This window comes from Mandrillus leucophaeus, unplaced genomic scaffold (assembly GCF_000951045.1).
Source record: "Mandrillus leucophaeus isolate KB7577 unplaced genomic scaffold, Mleu.le_1.0 Scaffold235, whole genome shotgun sequence".
NCBI classification, from domain to species: Eukaryota; Metazoa; Chordata; class Mammalia; order Primates; family Cercopithecidae; genus Mandrillus; species Mandrillus leucophaeus.
This window is the reverse complement of record NW_012102421.1, coordinates 3352492-3375242: the sequence shown is the minus strand read 5'-3', so window position 1 is coordinate 3375242 and position 22751 is coordinate 3352492. Positions and strand designations below refer to the sequence as shown.

The 22751-nt window shown below is 36.1% G+C and overlaps 1 protein-coding gene across 1 annotated transcript in view; it reads right to left on the bottom strand.

Annotated features, from left to right (window-relative positions):
* COL24A1 (collagen, type XXIV, alpha 1) overlaps positions 1 to 22751 on the bottom strand; it is a 438816-nt gene that overhangs the window by 382488 nt on the left and 33577 nt on the right. The window contains exons 4-7 of the mRNA XM_011982146.1: positions 20083 to 20136; positions 17379 to 17432; positions 4060 to 4113; positions 994 to 1047 (exon numbers count right to left, since the gene is read on the bottom strand). Coding sequence (XP_011837536.1) covers positions 994 to 1047; positions 4060 to 4113; positions 17379 to 17432; positions 20083 to 20136 — 216 coding nt within the window. The remainder of the gene's footprint in view (positions 1 to 993; positions 1048 to 4059; positions 4114 to 17378; positions 17433 to 20082; positions 20137 to 22751) is intronic.

Genomic DNA, 22751 nt, shown 5'->3' with positions numbered 1-22751 from the left:
GGCAACTGAAGCTTGGAAGTTAACCAATCTGTCCAAAGTTGATGGAACCTACAAAATGGCAGTTGGGATTTGAACCAAGCAACCAGAGCCTGAACACCACTTGCAACATAAGTCTCCCAAGAGGAAAGGGATATGGAACACTAAGACAACAACACAGCTCATTATTGTATGTATTTAGACATCCATATCAAGTCAAATACTGCCCTACAATATTTTGGTACTCTTAACACCTTAAGAAGAAATTTTTTGTTTTCCTCATTCCCTGTAGAAAATCAGTAACTTAGTGTTTGGGAAAAAACAAGCTGACCAGATAGAAAAGAAGTTATACCTCTTTCATCCAGTAAACTACAAGATATATTTTATAAAATAATTATTGCAGCTGTGTCAGTACTCCTTTCTACCTCACAAAAACCTTAGTCATATGAACATGACTACTGTTTTTTACTAGCCATCCCCAATCCTCACTTCCATCCTACCCTTCACACCTCATATCTGTATACACCTCAAGACAGAGATTATTATTTCCCAGTAAAATGAGAAACTCTTAACAAATCCATATGTATTACCTATAAGCAGGTAAACCTCACTTTGGGCATATAAAAGTTATAAAGTGACTTCAAGGTCTCAGAAGTAGGTCGTTTCCCTAATATAGTTTAAAAAAGGAACGCTTCAATATTCTATCAGTGACTGACTTTCTCTTGCATGTGAATTCTGTGCCCATCATTAATTGAAGGGTCTTCTTTTATTTTCTCAAGATTCTGCCTTTTGTGGGCACCACTTTCCGGGATGATGATGGCATCCTAATTTTCTTTTGCTGAGAAAAGGAATTTTAAAACATTAGTTTTAGGCTCAACTTCAAAACAAGATCATAGTGACTGAAGACCTCCAAGATCCATATATCATCCAATTATGTTTCAGAACAAGGATCCCTGAAGAAAAAGACAAAAGAAAAAAAGAAAAACAGAAAAGAAAACAAGTAAAATTCCATCTTACCTTATCACCTTGCATACCAGGGGGGCCCATTAATCCAGAAAGGCCTTGATCACCCTATAAACAAAACACAGAAGTTTAATGTCATGAAAGAGAATTGAAAATTAGAATTCTCTTGAAAATTAAAGCTCCCTTTAATCTTAGACATCAGCTCTTATTACAATCATTTCCAGTCTTCACAATCTTTGAGCCCGTTTCTGAGGCTTCCCGCCCTTCCTTATCTCTTCCAGGGCTTAATAACTGGACTGTATTTCCCCACCTCCATATCCTTGCTCTGTTTTCTCTGTTCTTTTCTGTAATAAGGCTCTTGCTATCAAACTTCGCCTCAGTCCAAGGTCTATCGTGTTTTAAAAATTGAAAGTAGGGCTGGGCACGGTGGCTCATGCCTGTAATCCTAGCACTTTGCGAGGCCGAGACAGGTGGATTACTTGAGGCCAGGAGTTCAAAACCAGTCTGTCCAACATGGTGAAATCCGTCTCTACTAAAAATACAAAAAAAAACTAGCTGGACATGGTGGCGGGCACCTGTAATCCCAGCTACTCAGGAGGCTGAGGCAGGAGAATCACTTGAACCCAGGAGGCGGAGGTTGCAGTGAACCAAGATCTCGCCACTGCACTCCAGCCTGGGCAACAAGAGTGAAACTCTGACTCTGTCTCAGAAAATAAAAAAAAAAAGAAAAGAAAATTGAAAGTAGTTTCCCTAAAAAATCTACAAGTGCATTGTGAAGCAGCTGTTGAGGTGTCACCCCTACTCCGTTTCTGTGAGGACCTGCAGCCTGGTAGGATTCCCAGAGAGAATCTCACGGGCTGTGGTGGGACCAGCTAGGGTCACGTGACGCACAGGAGGCACTTCCGCTTCCGGAGCTGAGCCGGTGCCTTCCATCCTGCGTGCCACCTCCACAGAACGTCCCTCACCCCGGAGTAATGAGAGAAAATTGATTGGTAAGTCCATCATGTGCTTGGCTCGAATAGACTAGGCGTTACCGATTAGCGCTACCTTTTTTACATTTATTACTCTGATAGAAGGAAGAGAAAACTGCACGAGGAAAGAGGAGACAAGAGGCTGGTCCTCTTACAATAGCTTTAGTCATGAAGGAATCATTTAATTTCTCCTCAAATTCCTCCATCTGGAAAATGAGGTTGATAATGATGATGGTGATGATGATGATTTCGATGTCATCTCACCTGTCTCATGGGAAAGGAAAAACTTACACCATTTAAAAACTATCTATGCATGCTCTTTTTAAGCCCCAAAATGGCTTAAATCTTTGTGTATGGTCTATTACAGATGTTACTTAGTGGATATTACATGGTGAAGTACTGAATCCTGCATTTCTTTTTCTCTTTCACCATTGACTATATATTTATTGTTAAAAATGGCTAAATGGTTAAAATAAAATTGTTTGCCAATCCCCTTCTACTTCCACCAAGTTAATGTTTGTATTTCGTTTGTATTCAGATTTATGTGTATAACCAGTTTCCTGTTTCCTCAGTATATTTGAATCCAATTTAATATAAGTACAATTTCTAAAGATCATTTTTAAATTTTACAATTTTAGGAATACCTCTATTAATTTTAAAAGTTGGATTTTACTAAAGTTCTATGGCAACATACTATTAAATTTTATATCTTACTATGTTTCTGTTACAGTTTTAACCACAGTTAGTATACAAGTAACTCAAAAAGTAAAAAAAGACTAACATGCTTCCAAATCTGAACTCCCATATTGAATCACCCTATATTTTGCTCAGAGAAGCCACAGGGAAAGATAAAACCAAGCATTTGATTTAAATATGAATGTTTAGGGGTTTTACTTGAAATAGTCACCAAAACTGAGTGGGCCTCTAATTTCTAAATTTTAAGTTAAGAAATCAAATGTATTATATTTAGATATTTTTAAATATGGCACCTGTGTTTCTCAAATTGCAGAATTTTGTCCTTGCAATAATTAAGACAGTAATGAAAGTACTATGTTTATACTAATAATCTTCTGACTCAGCGAACTCAGTTCCACCACAATAATAAAATTACTAAAATTTTAGATTTAAAAAATGTTGAGTATGTACTCCCAAAATATGTGTAACTATTGCATAAAAGTAAAAATTTTAAAAACAAAATGAAATAATTTTTTGATGATTTACTATTTCATATAGTATCTGTAGAGTAATTATGTGATTTTTTAAAGTTTATAATTGTTTCTGTAAGCCAATAAAAAGACAGATTTCAAACTTTATGATAGTTTCTGTAAGCCAATAAGATCAGATCAATTTTGGAACCACCAAAATTGTTCAGGGATTTTTAAAGTTTGTGAATGTATACTACATAAACAAACACATCCTATAATTATATTACATTTATAAAGTGCCTGTCTAAACCAAACTTCCCAGATGTCCTCCTAAGACTCCATTTGTATTTATCCTCACTAGAAAACAGTATTCTTCTCCCGATAAAGTTTTTGTAGTTATCTTTGCTTTAAAACTAGTTTTTACTTAAATATGTATATGTTTGTATTGACAGCATTGTGATGAAATGAAAAGCATACTGGATGAGAAGTCTAAAAATTTGGATATATCATCAACTCTGCCATTTACTATCCATGTGATAAGTCCGTTACAATCTATGAATTCTGTTTTCTTAATGGGAAAACAAGATAATGATGAGTGCTTCTCTCACAGAGAGTTACCCTGGTAATTAAACATCATAAAGTATGTGAAACTATTCTAAAAAGATGTAAATTGGCATTACAATTTATATATTATTGTGTGCATATGTATTAACAGAAAAATCTTTGCAATTAGGACCACATCCTGTTCTAATTTTTTACCCCATCCACTCCTCATTGGCAGATAGTACAGTGGCAGGCCACTGTAGACATTTAATAAAAGTAATGTTAAGACTTAAATCAATAAGTGAAACGGGTGATAAAATTTATATAATTCTTCAAATAGTTCTTCTTTCATTAAAATCCAATAATTCTCATTTTTTTCTTCCTGTCTGTTACAGTAAAATCTACATTTTAAAATGCTTGAAATATATTACCATAATTTCATTTCATGGTCAAATAATTACCTTTTCTCCAGGAACAGCTTGACCTGGGGAAAATCCTGGATCTCCTTTGGGGCCCTAAATAAAATAGTTATAAAACAATTGGTAAAGCATAAGTTGCATATAATGTGTCATATATCTTCAGGTATTTATTACCAGATGTTATACACATTATATGGTGTTAAATAAAATAATTTTACATTGAGATAGGCATTGTTTATTTCATTTTTTAATGTATATTTTTCTTAGCCTTATTTTAAAATGATGAGAAGATTCCTAAAAATTCTCTAGACATAGTTGATTTTTTAATCTAATAAATTTAAAGTTATACACTATTGAAACATTTTTCTTGAAGGACCTAGGTAAAGATTTATTATCTTTTCCATTTTTGTGACATATTGAGTTGTTATTCCTATTTTAGCATTGAAAGACTATTACTTTAGTAAAAGAAAACTGCTTATAATAATCCTTAAAATTCTAAGATATCGTTCCAAGTTTAAATGTTTTCCAAAATATTACAATGCACATATATTACTTTTATTATTATGAAAAATAAACAGAAAAAAGATACCTCTAATCCACAAAAGTCTTTTTATTCTGTTATAAAATTAGATGCTTTTCATAGTCTGGGGATCTTCATCTTTTACATTTCAAGAAAAATATGACATTAGGTTTCAGCTAAAGTTTTTTGGTACAATATTAAAATATTTTTATGATGCACAGTAGCAAAGTAACTCTTTTTCAAACTGTTTGTCACATCTCAAAATATAGGGGCCACAATGGAGATTCTTTAAAATTCAAATTCTGATTTCATTACCATTCTCAACTAAGAATAAATAGTTCTCCTTTCCTAGATACTTCTAAATGCCATTTTCACTAGGAAATAGTCTTGTCTTTTTACATATTCAGGGATGCTTTTCAATGACACTTAAGCTGACTGATGAAAGATGGAATACCAAAAGAAAAGTCCTGCGTGTCCCCCAGTAAGTACTTGCATTTTACAAATTAGAAATGAACCCTCACTGGCAAAAAGTCCTATATTCTATAGTCAAAGAAAAATTCTATATGGTGTAAGGAAAGGGGGTCCAGTTTTAGTGTTCTGCATATGGCTAGCCAGTTATCCCAGCACCATTTATTGAATAGGGAATCCTTTCCCCATTGCTCGTTTTTGTCAGGTTTTTCGAAGATCAAATAGTTGTAGGTGTGCAGTTCTTATTTCTGGGTTCTCTATTTTATTCCATTGGTCTATGTGTCTATGGATTAAAAACTTAAATGTAAAACCCAAAACTATAAAAACCATAGAAGACAACCTAGGCAACATGATTTAGTACAGGCACAGGCAACGATGTCATAATGAAGACACAAAAAGCAATTGCAAAAATAACAAAAATTGACAAATGAGATCTAATTAAACAAAAGAGCTTCTCTGCACATAAAAAGAAACTATCAACAGTGTAAACACAACCTACAGAATGGGAGAACATTTCTGCAAACTCTGCATCCAACAAAGGTCAAATATCCAGCATGTATAGGAACTTAAACAAATTTACAAGAAAAAAACAAACAACCTCATTAAAAAGTGCACGAGGGATATGAAAAGAAACTTTTCAAAAGAGGACATACATGCAGCCAACAAGCATATGAAAAAAATCTCAACATTACTGATCATTAGAGAAATACAATTCAAAACCACAATGAGATGCCATCTCACACCAGACAGAATGGCTATTTTGAAAAAGTCAAAAAATAACAGATGCTGATGAGGTTGTGGAGAAAAAGAAATGCTTATACACTATTGATGGGAGTTTAAATCAGTTCAACCATTGTGGAAGACAGTGTGGTGATTCCTCAAAGACCTAGAGACAGAAATACCATTCGATGTAGCAATCCCATTACTGGGTATATACCCAAAGGAATAGAAATCATTCTGTTATAAAGACAAATGCATGCATATGTTCATTGCAGCACTATTCACAATAGAAATGACCTGAAATCAACCTAAATGCCCATCAGTGATAGACTGGATAAAGAAAATGTGGTGCTGTACATACACCATGGAATACTATGCAGCCATAAAAAAGAATGAGATCATGTCCTTTATAGGGACATGGATGGAGCTAGAAATCATTATCCTTAGCATACTCACACAGGAACAGAAAACCAAATACCACATGTTCTCACTTGTAAGTGAGAGCTAAATGATGAGAACACATGGACATATAGAGGGGAACAACAGACACAGGGGCCTACTTGAGGGTGGGAGGAGGGAGAGGATCAGGAAAAATAACTAATGGGAACTAGGCTCAATACCTGGGTGATGAAATAATCTGAACAAGAAACCCCTAATGACACAATGTTACCTATGTAACAAACTTACACATGTACCCCTGAACTTAAAAAAAATTTTTTTTTCTTTAAGGAAAGTTTGTCTTCTAGGTTGACCTCTTCTTTATTGTAGCCATCACTGCTCGTTCCACTACTAAAGCTACAATTTTAGGTCACTGGTTACAAGGTTATGAAACCTAAGAAATGACTTTGGTGATATTTTAATATTTAAAAACTTAAGTCATCATCAAAAAAGGTAATATACTTAGAATTTATAAGAGAAATTAGAGCTTATCTAGTAAAACATATTTTGTAGATAAAAGAAGCAATAAAGCCTAGAAAAGTTAATTGACTTGCTAAGGATTACTTAGGAAAATATTTGCAAACAAGGTCCATTTTCTTTCTTGTGTCACAATGCCTATTAAAAATCTTATCTATTGGTTTTAATATATTTTAATCTTTTATTATAAAAGCTAACTAGTTGATTCAAGGCAATAATTTACAAGGAATTTTAAAATAAGAAATGATAGCCCTTAAAAAGTTTAAATATAATAAAACCCTTTGTGACCAATGTTTTTATTATAAATATGTTAAAAATTCTTATGTTTAGATCCTACTTGAATTTTCTATCATCTGTCAGTGTGGCAGGACAATGGCGTGAACCCATTGTTTACAATACAACAATAAGATTGAGAAAGAAAAAGTGAAGTAGGATAGAGGTAGGGACAAAAATGTCTGTGTAGAGTAGGTCCAGGAGAGAATGAAAGGAGAGGAAGTCTCCTAGCTAACAGAAACAACTTAGGAGTTTCTAAAAGGGAGCAGCATAAGGAGCAGAAAGGAGACATAAAAAGAAATGGGGAGTGTGGAGCTTTTATGCTCTATCCTGCCATACCACCTTCCCAGGAAATCAATGTGTTCACCCACAGAAGCTCTTCAAATCTTGTTCAAGAGTTTTTATAACCCAGTTTCCAGTCCCTCTCTCCCCTCCCTGGCAAAGGGGGCAGGGAAAAGTAGGGCTGAAAGTTCCCATTCTCTAATCATTTGTGTGTCTTTGTGGTGACCAGACCCCAATGCTGAAAGCTATTTAGGGATCCCAGCCTGTGTCATCTTATTAGCATAAACTCTGATGTGGTCAGAAGGGGCTTGTTATGACTAACAAACGACACCCCTATCACTCAGAAAATTTCAAGTTTAGGAGCTCTATGCCAGGAACTAGGGACAAAAACCAAATATATATGTATTTTATTATACCACATCATTATTTTTTAAAATCCACAATTATTTGCCTTATGTCTCTTTCATTAGGCTGTTCATGAGTTATATCCTTTACAATAAACTGGTAAAAGTAAGTAAAGTGTTTTCCTGAGTTCTGTAAACCGTTCTAGTAAAATATTGAATCTGAGAGGATGGGTCATGGGAACCCTTAGCTTGTAGTTTGCCCAAGCAGAAGTGTGCGTCGTGGTCTGGGCATCTCATTTTTGGCTGGCATCTGAGGTGTGGGAAGTCTTGTGGGACTCAGTCTTAAAAACTGTGGAGACTGATGCTAACTCTGGTAAGCTGTTGTCAGAACTGAATTGAATTGTTGGATATCCAACTGATGTCAGAGGATCTGAGGATCTTACAGATATAATCACCTAGCATCATCAAAAGATGATCAATTACTTTGCTGAAGTTATGTATCAGCTTAAGGAGCTTTGGGTACAAGACTATGGGGTTTTCTAGGTGTAGAATCATATTGTCTGCAAACAAGGACAGTTTGACTCCCTCTCTTCCTATTTGGGTGCCCTTTGTTTCTTTCTCTTGCTTGATTGCTCTGGCCAGGACTTCCAATACTATGTCGAATAGAAGTGGTGAGAGAGGCATCCTTGTCTTATGCTGGTTTTCAAGGGTAATGCTTCCAGCTTTTGCCCATCCAGCATAATGTTAGCTGTGCATTTGTCATAGATGATTCTTATTATTTTGAGGTATGTTTCTTCAATGCCAGGTTTATTGAGAGTTTTTAACATGAAGGGGTGTTGAATTTTATTAAAAGCCTTTTCTGCATCTATTGAGATAATCATGTGGTTTTTGTCTTTAGTTCTGTTTATGCGATGAATCACATATTGCTTTGCATATGTTGAAATAACCTTGCATGGCAAAGATAAAGTCTGCTTGATCATAGTGGATAAGCTTTCCAATGTGCTGCTGGATTCAGTTTGCAAGCATTTTGTTGAGAATTTTTGCATCAATGTTCATCAAGGATGTTGGCATACAGTTTTCTTTTCTTGTTGTACCTCTGCCAGGTTTTAGTTTATGATGCTGGCCTCATTTAATGAGTTAGAAAGGAGTCTCTCCTCTTCAATTTTTTGGAATAGTTTCGGTAGGAATGGTACCAGCTTTTTTTTTTTTTTTTTTTTTGTACATCTAGTAGAATTTGACTATGAATCTATCTGGTCCTGGGCTTTTTTTTTTGTTTGGTAGGCTATTTATTACTGATTCAATTTTGGTGCTCATTTTTGGTCTGTTCAGGAATGCAATTTCTTCTGTGTTCATTCTTGGGAAGGTGTGTGTGTGTCCAGGAACTTACCATTTCTTCTAAATGTTCTAGTTTTTGTGCATAGAGGTGTTTATAATATTCTCTGATGGTTACTTGTATTCTGTGGGGTCAGTGGTAATATCCCCTTTGTTTTTTCTAATTGTGTTTATCTGAATCTTTTCTCTTTTCTCTTTTATTAGTCTAGCTAGCAGTCTATCTATTTTACTAATTTTTTCAAAAAACTAGTTCCAGGATTTGTTGATCTTTGCATGATTTTGCATGTCTCAATCTCCTTCAGTTCAGCTCTGATTTTGGTTATTTCTTGTCTTCTGCTAACTTTGAGGTTAGTTTTCTATTCGTTATCTTTTAGTTGTGATATTAGGTTGTTAAATTGAGATATTTCTTTTTGATATGGGTGTTTAACGCAACAAATTTCCCCTTAATACTGCCTTAGCTGTGTCCTAGAGATTCTCATATTTGTATCTTCGTTCTCATTAGTTTCAAAGAACTTCTTGACTGCTGCCTTAATTTCATTATTTACCCAAAAGCTGTGCAGGAGCAGGTTATTTAATTTCAATGCAATTATATGGTTTTGAGCAATTTTCTTAGCCTTGATTGCTAATTTTATTTTGCTGTAGTCCAAGAGAGTGTTTGGTATGAATTAAATTATTTTGCATTTGCTGAAGATTGTTTTATGTCCAACTGTGTGGTCAATGTTAGAGTATGTGCCATGTGGTGATGAGAAGAATGTATATTCTGTTGTTTTGGGTGGTGAGTTCTGTAGATGTCTATCAGGTCCATTTGATCCAGTACTGAGTTCAGGTCCTGAATATCTTTGTTAGTTTTCTGCCTCAATGATGTGTCTAATACTGTCAGTGGGGTGTTAAAGTCTCCCACTATTATTGCATGGGGATCTAAGTCTTTTCAAAGGTCTCTGAGAACTTGCTTTATGGATCTGGTTGCTCCTGTGTTGGATGCATATATATTTAGAATAGTTAGGTCTTCTTGTTGAATTGAACCTTTTACCTTTACATAATGTCCTTCTTTGTCTTTTTTTGATATTTGTTGGCTTAAATTCTGTTTTGTCCAAAATTAGGATTGCAACTCATGCTTTTTTCTGTTTTCCATTTGCTTGGTAGATTTTTTCTTTATCTCTTTATTTTGAGCCTATGTGTACTACTGCTTAAAAGATGAGTCTCTTAAAGACAGCTTACCATTGAGTCTTTGTTCTTTAGCCTGCCACTCTGTTCCTTTTCATTGAGACATTTAGCCTGTTTACATTCAAGATTAGTGTTGATATATGTGGATTTCATACTGTCTTCATGATGTTAGCTGGTTTTTATGCAGAGTTGTTTGTGTGGTGGTTTTAAAGTGTCACTGGTCTGTGTACATAGCATGTTTTTGTAGTGGCTGGTAATGGTCCTTCCTTTCCATATTTAGTGTTTCCTTTAGGAGCTCTTGTAAGGCAGGTCTGATAGTAATTAACTCCCTCAGCATTTGCTTGTCTGAAAAGGATATTATTTCTCCTTTGCTTACAAAGCTTAGTTTGACTGGATATGAAATTCTTGGTTGAAATTTCTTTCCTTTAAGAATGTTGAACATTGGCCCCCAGTCTCTTCTGGCATGTATGGTTTCTGCTGAAAGGTCTGCTGTTAGGCTGATAGGCTTCCCTTTCTGGGTGACCTGACCTTTCTCTCTAGCTGCTTTTAACATTTTCCTTTCATTTCAACCTTGGAGAATCTGATGATTATGTATCTGGGGGATGATCTTCTTGTGAAGTATCATACTGGGGTTCTCTGTATTTCCTAAATTTGAATGTTGGCCTCTCTAGCTAGGTTAGGGAAGTTCTCAGGGATGATATCCTGAAATATGTTTTTCAGGTTGTTTCCATTCTCCCCATCTCTTTCAGCAACACCAGTGAGTCATAGATTTTGTCTCTTTACATAATCCCATATTTTTCAGGGGTTTTGTTCATTCCTTTTCATTATTTTTTCTCATCCTTGTCTGACTGTCTGATTTCAGAAAGCCAGTCTTCAAGCTCTGAGATCTTTCTTCGGCTTGGTCTGTTTTAACACATGTGATTGCATTATGAAATTCTTATATTTTTTTTCAGCTCTATCAGATCAGTTACATTCTTTTCTATACTGGCTATTTTGCCTGTCAACTCCTGTATCATTTCATTGTGATTCTTAGCTTCCTTAGGTTGGGTTTCAGCTTACTGCTGCATCTCAATGATCTTTGTTCCTATTCATATTCTGAATTCTATTTCTGTCATTTCAGCCATCTCAGCCCAGTTCAGAACCCTTGCTGCAGGGTTAGTACAGTCATTTGGAGGAAAGAAGGCACTCTGGCTTTTTATGTTGTCAGAGTTCTTGTACTGGTTCTTTCTCATCTTTGTGGGCTGATGTTACTTCAGTCTTTGAAATTGCTGTCCTTTGAATGGTTTATTTTTCTTTTATCCTATTTGAAGCACTTGAGGGTTTTATTGTGGTATAAGGCTGGCTCAGTCAACTGGCCTCATCTCTGGATGATTTTAAGGGGCCAAGGCTCAACTCACAGCTCCTGGACTACATGCTCTAACTCTGAGGGACTGATATTGGACCTTGACTTTGTTCTCTGGCTCTTCAAGGTTTGGAACCCACTGCAATGTAGGGAGCTAAGTTCCTGGACCATTGGTCACAGCACTCCAATGGGTAGTGCCAGCCAAAGTGTTTCATAGGGTGGTAGCAGCAAGATCTGTCCTTGTTTGCACATGCCAGCAGCAGTGGCAGCATGGCAGGATGCTGGTGGGTGCTGAGGGACCAGCCTCCATGCAGGTATATACAGCAGTGGCAGAGGTAGCATGACTCAGGAAGGTGGGGGTCACACTGGTGGACTGGTGGTGGTGTTAGCACAGGGGCGAGGCACTGGCAGGTGCAGGACTGTGTGTGCCCTCTGTGCGTGTTTACACAGGTGGAGGTGGCTGCTCAGGGTGGGAGAGGGCCCACTCTTCTTTGTGCCTAGTTTCACTCCAGTGGCAGTGTTGGCACAGGGTTGGGGTGCTGGCAGGGGCGGGGCCGGAAGACTCTATGTCTACCAGGGCTCCGACTGCAATGGCGGTATGGCAGAGGGAGGGGAGGTGGAGTGCACACACGCCAGCAACAGTGCCATGGCAGAGTTCACATGCAAAACCGGTGGAACAGGGAAGGCAAGATCTGCCTGCACACACATGCATTGGCAAAGCAATACAGGGAGTGGCCATGGAGCCTGGGGATGCTGCAGTGGGGGAAGCAACAGGTCGGCTGTTGCATGTCCAGAGGGCCGCTCTGCTGGTCAGGCACAGTCCAACAGTGCAGGAGTTATGATGCGGGCCCCCAGGGCCTCAGCCTGGCTGTATCTGTTTGCAGTGCAGCACTGGGTACCCTAGGAAAGGCCAGCAGATCAAGGAAAGCTCAGATCAGACCGGCTCCATCTGATAGGGAAGACCACCCTGCAGAGTTTACAGCTGGGCTAAAGTTCCCCCAGGGGAACAGTTCCCCTAGGGCTAAAGTCTCCTATGGGAGCAAGTGGAGCTTAGGGGGACTGGCATTCCTGGCCATGCTCCACTACAGATGCTCCTGCACCAAACCCTCTGGGCTCCACACTTGCTGAAGTGCTGCCCCTACCATTTATCTAAGCAGCTCTCCCTGCCAATCAAGTGGCTGTGGTGGTTGATGGGTCTCCTTCTGCCGGGATTCCAGAGACCCATGGTGAAAGCAGGTTGCTCCTTGCCAGTTCAACTCACCTGTTCCCCAGGAGCTGGGGTCCATGAATGAGTGTCCTGATGGGAAGTAGCCCTGTGCAGGATTCCCAGCTTCCTCCCTCTTCCACCCAGCTTCTGTGTCTTCCCTCTGTCCACTCTCCGTGCCCTTTCTCTACAGATCTGTTAGGAGTGTGCCAGTCATCCCAGTCTTCAGTGGCAGCTGTTCCACCTGGCTGTGTCTAGTCAGTCATCTTGCCCAGCTCCCATATCATTCTTTACATTTTCATAATGTTGGACTGACTATTTTTTATGACAATCTGACCCACTAAAAATTCTTATTGTGGGTAAGCATCTGTACTTAAGATATTTATTTAATTCATATGGAAGGAAAAATTGTACTTCTAGTTAAGATAAATACATGATGGAGACATAGGAAAAGACAGTCTTAACCAGGGATAGAACATAGCACCAAGATACTACTCTTTGGTGTTCAATACTTAATATATATACTAATATATTAAATATTATTAATGAAACATTGTTACTGTGGGTTATTAAGGCTAGATGTTTTCATTTAACTGGATTAAATTTGAAAGAACTATTGGCCCTGACTAAATTAATATAGGACGTGAATGTTTGTAGGAAGGTTTTAGGCTTCCTCCAAGAAGCATTTTTTGGAAAAGAACTATCTTGACCACAGATTGCCTGGACTGGAATTGTAAGCACATGGTAGGCTGAAGATACAGACTCTACGTGCATTCATTACTCATGTTCAAAGATCTATAGCATAATTTTCTGTATTTAATTAATAGCAATGAACATTTCCATCACCCTGCAAATAAATAGAAATATAGTTCATTTAATAGATAAATATGATAAACTATACACCCAGGTGGCATTTGATAACAAGAAAAAAGCCATTTTCTCTGGCAAACAGGAAATGGGATTTACTTTCTTATTTTTTTTAAGAAGAACATTGTTTCTACCATCAGTCTCCTGATTTCAGCCAATGATTTCAGTTAATGATCCCCGTAGTCTTTCTCTATTTTAAATCATATTAGTTTTAGATGCTGAGAAAAATTGCTGCATATCCACTAAATTTGTGTGTGGCACTTTATATTTCTATTATTTAGCAATTTAACAATACAATCCTCAGGGATTAGGAATCAGTTTCACTCCTCATAGAATGTCTATATTACTATCATTATCTACAGGATAACCTAAAACCTTTGAATATAACTACTTTGTTACTATTACTAAATAAATTCATAAAGTCTTTAAGTTAGTTAACCCCACCACTATCCTGCCTTCTTAAGGTGGTATTTTATAAAAGAATTCCTCATTGTGTTGGGAGAGACAACCTTGCGTAAAGAAAAGACCAAGACATTTCCAATTTTGTCTCCCCCTCTACCACTTACAAACAGTGTTACCTTGGGTAAGTGCTTACTGCTCTCAAGTGTTTTCTTCAGTGCAAACCAGAAGGTAATAAAGCCTGCTCTCATAGTACTTATGATTGGGATAAAACTAAAGAGATGTCATACATAAAGTAAGTGGCAGATATTGGATGAGAGGATTATAAAGTATAAAGCTTGAATGTTCTATTAATTCTGATTACTCTAACAATGCATGTTAAGTACCTAAGAAAATCGTTTTCACAAAATCAAATACTACAAGATTTATACGATACATTTGTGACACAATGGTAATTTTTAATACCTGTCACAAATCTACTGTCTTCCACAAATATATGCAGTTAAATCATGATCAGTTTTGGCTAGTTTGGACACAGTTATCAAATCCTCAAATTAAATATTAATTAAAGACTATTGTTCAGGTTTATATGAGTAAATTCCCAATAGGCCTAAGTTTTTGCAAAATAAATGTAGGTTTTTAAATCCCTAATATGCGGGTTCATGAAATACCTTATTGGTGAATAGTTATAGTCAAAATTAAGTCCATCCTACTAAATTTAATATTAAAGAAGACTCTTGAGATTACATTTTCTTCTCTCCTAGGTCATCTCACAGACATATATTAATACTAAACACTATTTTAAAATACTGTTTTTAATATTTTTAAAATTTATTTTGATACATATTCTCCAGGTACATGTGATAAATAATTTGATATACTCTTATAATCAAATCAAGGTAACTGGGATCTCTATTACAATGTGTTTAATCTTGGAACAGAGATAATTTTACTTTGATACGAAGTTCTTCATTTTCTCAAATATTTTTTCTAAATATTTATATACATTTTAAGAAGCCAATGAAATAAAATACTTTCTACCATCTCTACGTTCTCTCTCCTCACTCTATTTTCAACATTTTTTGTTTGTATTTGCTTCTATTCTGAAGCAGCAACAGTGCTTATTAAGAAAGGACTCTCGGGCTGGTCGCGGTGGCTCACGCTGGCACTCCTCAGGCGGATCACCTGAGGTCGGGAAGTTGAGACCAGCCTGACTAAAATGGAGAAACCCCATCTCTACTAAAAAAAAGATTAAAAAAAAGAAAATTAGCCAGGCATGGTGGCACACGCCTGTAACCCCAGCTACTCAGAAGCTCAGAAGGCTGTGGCAGGAGAATCGCTTGAACCCCAGAGGCAGTGGTTGCAGTGAGCCGAGATCGCACCATTGCACTCTAGCCTGGGCAATAAGAGCAAAACTCCATCTCAAAAAAAGAAAAAAAAAAAAATGGATTCTCTAAAGGGAGTAAACTGGTACTTGCCACTACAGATTGAGAGATAAATTACAAGAGTGCCTAACTGTTCGCTACTGGCTGAAGTATTAGGTTGGTGCAAAAGTAATTGTGGTTTCTGTCTTTTTAATGTGCAAAACCCGGAATTACTTTAGCACCAAACTAGAAGGGGGAGAAGAATAAAAGCCATGTGGAAATTCCCCTCTTCTTTTTTCTGTCTCCCTGGATCTTGTGGAGAGGAGGCAATTAGCAGGAATATAAACCCAGTATAACTTCAGCCCTGTGGAGAAATATAATCTGAGCCCTTACAGCTACTTTAACCTTACTAGACTAATTATAAAGTCCCCAAATAAAGCTCGAAGGGCTATGAAACCACAAACTCAAAAACAAATTACTAATTTCTTTAGAAACCATCTATCTTCTTCCCTATTACTCATCCAGACTTGATTTTAAAGATTGGTTTTTCCTCTCTGAGGCACTTTTATTGAACTCAAAACAATTTTCAACACAGGTGAGAAATTTTAGAAAATTTAGATTTGAGTTATCCTTGTTATATGCTATTATTACCTATTAATAATAATGATACTACTTATGGCATCATAGCACCATGTTAAGAGCTTTACTCACATTAATGTGTTTAGCCATCACTATAGCACTATGACCAGGTAGCATGATTCTCCCTATTTTACAGAAAAGGAGAGAAGCTTGATGAGCCTAAGCAAGCAATTTGCTTTTAGCCATTCAAATTGAAAGTGCTAAGACTTGCACCCACATCTGTCAGACTCCAAAACTTATGTTCTTAACCCCAATCTATATTATTTTATGTTTACTTCTGAACGCGATCACTGATAAGCAGAGGGGTGAGATCCTCAAAGATTCGTGAAGTTACTGGCAACCAAGATCCTAATACTTATCTAATCTGTTCCCCAACCTCTGTCATCACTCATATGCACACTTTTTTTCTTTTCTCCTCTTCTTAATGCAATAGACTGAATGTTTTTCCCTTCAAAATTTATACATTGAAACCTAATCCTCAACGTAATGATAGGTGGAGCTCGTATGAGTGGGATTAATGCCCTTATAAAAGAGACCCCAGAGATGTAGTTAGTTCCTTCCATTGTGTGGTGACACATTGAGAAGGCTCTGCCTATGAACCAAAAAGCAAGTCCTCAGTAGATACTAAATCTTCTGGTGCTCTAATCTTGGACTTCCGAGACTCCAGAACTGTGTGAACTGTGAGAAATAAATTTCTGTTGCTTATAAACTACTCAGTTTATGGTATTTTGTTATAGCAGCCTGAAAAACTAAGAATATATATATATTGGGAATGGGAATACTTTATTTTATATATTTTAAGGGAATGGGAATATTTTATTTTATATATATTTATTTAATATATTATATATAATGGAAATGGGAATCTTTCATTTTAATGAGGAAGCATGGGGATGGATATATCATTAAATATTTTATATTTATATTTAGTGATATCTCCATTCCCATACTTTCTCACAAGGTAACCTGTGTTCCTGTATTCTTCCATACATTTTTCTATGTTCTTACTACTATTTATCACACAATCATCTATCATATGACTATTGTACAACTATGCACACTCATACATATAGATTTTCAGATTAGATGTTTTCATAAACATTTGATCATTCTTTAAACATCCTCAGTTTTTTTTCAGGTAAAAATAATTAGGGAAGTGTGGAGCAGGTAAATAATATTTTATTTCCTTGGTGTTTATTTACAAATTAAAATGACCCTTGAGTAAGGTAAATTACTCAAATCATAATCTTATATTTCAGAGGTTTCCATATATTGCCATCATATTTTTGACAATAATGATTTTGGAATACTAAGCAGGCCTATACCTGATTTTACTACTAAGAATATAAATCCAAGTATGGTGGGCTTTCAGAGGAACCTAGCTCTCTGCCAGGCTAAGACAATCATGTTGAAGAATCATGCTCTGGAGATGATAGAGATCCTTGATGTATCAAGACTGGCCTTAAATGTTAGGGATCTTCTTTTTAATGTCAGGAAAATCATGTGATACTCATTAGTAGTCACTTACCTTTGGACCAGGTAATCCAGGTAACCCAGGATTTCCATGTGGCCCTGGTATGCCCTGCAAGTAGTGAAAAAAGTCATCATTCTTGGAACATATTGGAAGGGAACAATGTACAATTGCTTACTTTCCTGTCAACATGTGTTATCCCTTTCTACATCTGAGTTTTTGCTTATGTTATTATATATGCCTTAAAGACCTATTTCCTTTAGTTTATCCCCTATACCTACCCAAATTATTCTTCAGATGTCAACTCATTTTTAAATCCTAGTCACAAGAACATGAAGCAATATCTTTTTCCTACTAACTTCTATAGAAATTTCTTCATGTAAAATTCATTTGCCAAGTAATTGTATATTGCCTCGGGACATTTCTTATACTGTTCTAATCTGTTGCTTAAATACTTTATTGCTGTTCTAACTACCTTATGACATGTTCTATTTAGCCCCAGGATTATAAATTCTTTGAAAAGAGACTCTTAAAAATATTACTAGTGTAGTACTTAACACATTGAATGGCTACACTTGATTAATATTTAGCAATTTGATTTTGCATCACTGATAAATTATATAATCTGAATTCAAAACTTGATTCCATTTCTGAGTACCTACTATGTGCTAGGAACTGTTAATGTTTTGTGCCTCTCATTACTAATCCTTATAACAATCCTGCAAGGTTATTATTTTTACTCCCATTTAAAAATCAGCTCATACAACCAGTAAGTAGAGGAACAGGTCACCCTATCCAAGAAAGGCTTCCATGTCTCCAGGCTCCCTATACTTACTTCAATTTTGCACCCTACTTCTGTGCTCTTCAGTCATACCTCCCTCTTAACACATAACATATAGTTAATAATTATTTGTCTCTTCAATTCTGAATTAATAGAGCAGAATGCTTCAGAAAGGCAGAGATGTCAGCAATGTGAATATTGAAAATACGACTAGCAAGATGAAAACTAAAGAAAAAAGATTAAATTTTGGCTGGGTGTGGTGGCTCACATAGTAATTCTAGCACTTTGAGAGGCCAAGGTGGGAGCATTACTTGAGCTCAGGAGAGACCAGCCAGGGCAACACAGCAAGACTTCATCACTACCAAAAATCAAAAAAGTTTGCCAGGCATGTGGCCCGCACCTGTAGTCCCAGCTACTCAGAAAGCTGAGGTGAGAAGGTGGCTTGAGCCCTGGAGATCAAGGCTGCAGCGAGCTATGATACCCATCACTGCACTCCAACCTGGGTGACAGAGTGAGACCCTGTCTCACACACACACACACAAAAATGGTTAGATGTTACGACTTATGTTATTGGTAGCCTTCGAAAAGTACATTTTAATAAAGTATATGTAAAACATTTATGGGGATTAATGAATAAGTTGCTTATCTAAAAGTAAGGACAATGGATATAAATTATTATTTCACAAAGCTCAGTAATGCAAACAACAGTGAGCCAAAACAACAGCTTTAGGAAAAATTAATATCAATGAAAGTTTGGGATTTATAAAAGAGGGTTAACTAGTTGGTTGTTGCCAAATAATATAAAATTTACAGAGAGAAAACATGTGAAGCTGCAAATTTTAAGTTAGATAAGGTGAAATTAGGAACCCAAGTAAAATAATTCACCTTGAGAAAAACACTCTTTCTTCCTTAAGGGAATGAGAATTGGACAAATAAATGGAAGATAAAAAGTAAATTATGGAAGGAAACTGCTGTATTATGAGAACAGATGGAGATTCCGAACCTGAAGTTCAGGCTGTTGAGAGAACAACCTTAGCAATGGATAGGGAATAGAATTAGTATGAAAATGGGCCCAGTTTCTCAGAGAAGTAGGATCCAAATTCTCACAGAGAGGTAGGAGGATGGGAATGGTTCATGGGCTAGAGGAGAATGAGCAAGATTTAGGAAGGGCTACACGAGAAATGTGATAGGTCATCAACTACAGAGAATTTGTTTTAATGCAAAACAGCTAGAGCCCAGTGAGAATTCATCTTAGGCCTCAAATGGACAAGAGTTTGATGTGACTATGGACAACTTAAGGTAATATTTTAGAGTAATTTTTTGTTTATAGTCTTCGTATGTTAAATAAAAATCAGAATAAAAACAAAGTGGATTATATAAAAGGTATTTGCATTTGTCATACAATTCTTTTTCTAACTTATTGAACAAAGGCGTTTTGTAGTAAAATATGCACACTTTTTTTAGGTTTGAAAGAAACTAATTTTAACACAGCAATAAGTCTTTTGTTGGGCCTGTGTAATGTGAAAAACTACTGCTGATCTTTAATGCAGCTTTTTCCCTCAGGGCAGTTATTTTCTAGTCAATAGCTTCAGAATTTTCCACTATGTAATCCAGGAATGTACTGTTTTAAGGCAGCCCACTCCTCTTCATTTCCCCAAACAAATGAACCTCACCTTAGACTACTGCAATCACTTTATAAGTAAGAATAATGTTACAAGTAGTACCAGAACAACCACTAATTTACAAATTTGATCATCTTTGTTGGACACGTTCACGGAGAATGCTTTGGCTGTGTGTTTACACTCAAAATAAACTAGGCTACATGTGTTCTTAAACTTCTCTTGAATTGGCTAAGGTAGGACTAAGTTTGAAGATCCAGGCAGGTTTCCAAAGGAAGTACATACTGTACAATACTAGAGAAAACATATTAGAAAGTTAAAAATTCTCACTGCCAGCAGGAAACGTAGCCCATCTACTTACCCGTGGACCTCTCTTCCCTGACGGACCTGGGATACCTGCTGGACCAGGTGGACCCTTGGAAAACAAATGCCAAGACATTAGGCATGATAGTAGATGCATTTTTTTTTCTTACAGGTCTTAATAAGATTTCCACCCAAAGACAACTCTTTCTCAGTTCCCAGTTCCCAGCTGATGATGATTTTTAAGTAACATAAACCCCCTTACCCTAATCGGCAGGGGTGAGTTGAAACTCAAGTGTCCTCTTTAATCGGGTCAGAAATGGCAGCAGGAAGTCTATGACTTATGGTTACAGCCACCGTATCTGGTTTTTAAAGGGACCACAACTAGTAGTTTTGTGGGTAATTTTTTACCTAAATTTACTTTCACTGTGGAAGGAGGAATTCAATTTAGGGTTTGGAGACCAGCAACTACAAGGTTTTTTCAAACACAATTGAAGATTTGCTTTGAAAAATGAAAGCACTGGCCATTTTATGTTCTTTTAAAAGAATTATACCAAGGATCTGTGTAACGTGTTAAACTGTTATAATGAAATTCTTCTTGTATATCCATTAATAAATCTGACTTACACCAATTGCAGCACACCAGGAAGTCACTAATAGAATTAAATGATTTATAAAACAAACTAAGAAAGCAAAAACTGATCAATTGTTAAAGTGTTCTGAGTTATTTAAATGTTAATTTTTAAATATATCAAATAAGAAATAGGACACTACTTCTTTACTTCTCCATATAATGTTTTATGTTGTCTTCTTTACTTTAACGATCAACTCTGGAAGAATAAATGCTCATTTGTGATATGGTTGAACACATATTCATTCATTCATCTGTTCATTCATTCAATTGTTACTGAGCACTCTGAGATATGGCATTGTTCTTGGTGTCTATAGAGCATACACATACTCCATTCAACAAATATTCATTCATTATTGCAGTAAAAATAGTACACACTGCCAAATTCGACACATCAGGGTTAAAATACTAGCCTCACTAGTAACAAGGACTGTGACCTAATGTGCTTTATTTTTCTTCATTGTAAAATGTTTATATATCTATGCTGATTGCACATAAAATAAAGAGATGAATCCAGGTTAAATCATATGTACTTGCCAATACATGACAGTTTTTTAACCTACAATTTCATAATTTCATACAGTTTAAACTGCAGCATGGCCAGGTACACCTAAAATGTACACTGAATTTCAAAGGAGGAGAGGGAAAATGGATTGATGGGAAAGGATCATTCCAATTCAAAAACGCAGAGGGAAATGAGTAAATTATGTTGAAAAAAATAACAGTTATTTTACATATTTCTCATCTCACTTTTTTGATATTAACTACTCCTTGAAACTTTCTCTTTTATTAGAGTCATTTGCAGTTTTCTGATCTTCATTATATATTTCAGACTGTCCATGTTTTTCCTTTAGTTGTATTTTTTCTTCTCTTACCCCCTAAATTTATAAAACTTTTCATGTATTTCCTAATACTGAGAGAGAAATGCTATTTCTATTCAGCCCCTAACTGAGGGCATTCTCCTTCCTCAGCTGTTCAAATATTTTAGCAGCCATTATCATACCACTAGCTTCCATCAAATCTTGATTTTCACTCATTATCAAGAAAAATTGACTTTCTTTTCAAGTCAATTCTGGTCCTGTTGTTATAATCAAAAAGTTAGCAGCTATTGATTTGAATTTAATTTCCCAAAATATAAGAGCCAGTAGGAGAAATTGCAACTAAAATGAAAAAGAAAATGGAAAGTTTTCTTTAAAAATGTCTAGTTTGGTTTAGTGCCCTGTCTCACTATTTGTGACAAAAGAAAACACTATTCCATTCACATCAGAAAGGCAGTTTGCTATGGCTTGCATTTGTGTCTCCCCAAAATTCATGTGTTGAAATCCTAAACAAAGTGATGGTAGTAGGAGATGGGGACTTTGGGAGGTGATGGGTCAGGGATTAGTGTCCTATAAAAGAGGCATAAGGGAGTTAGTTCATTTTCCTCTTCCACCATGTAAGGACACGGCACGAAGGTGCTGTCTATAAACCAGAAATCAGGCCCTGACCAACTACCAAATCTGCCGGCACCTTGATCTTCAACTTCCCAGCTTCCAGAACTGTGAGAAATAAATTTCTATAGTGTATAAGCGTCCTAGTTTATGGAATTTTGTTATAGAAGCCTGAACTAACTAAGATGCAATTAACATTAGACACTGGGGGGAAAAGAAGGTATATTTTATGTCATGATTTAAATATTTGAATTGTTTAATAAGCACTAAATTAAAATCAATTCTCACGTCTTCATAATTTTGCGGTTTCAAAATCTTTGATAACATATTATTAATAGGCATTTTCTAGATACCAGAAAAGAAAGATAATTTTTATAGCATGACATTTTTGAGGAGAATAAAACTTTCTATAAATAAGGTTAAGTACTAAGAAAGGCACTTTAACGTTCAGATTATTTGTTATTAAGAGAAAGTACAATTCGATTTAAAGAGCAATGGTTTTGCAATCATACAATGTAGATTCAAATCATGCCTCAATCATTTACTTCCTGAATAACCTTGGATTAGTCAGTTACCCTTTCTAAGCCTTAGTTTCCTCATCTTTAAAATATTGATGATAGAAATTTACCTTTCAGGGTTATTGTGAGTATTAAAGCTGTTGTATATAAA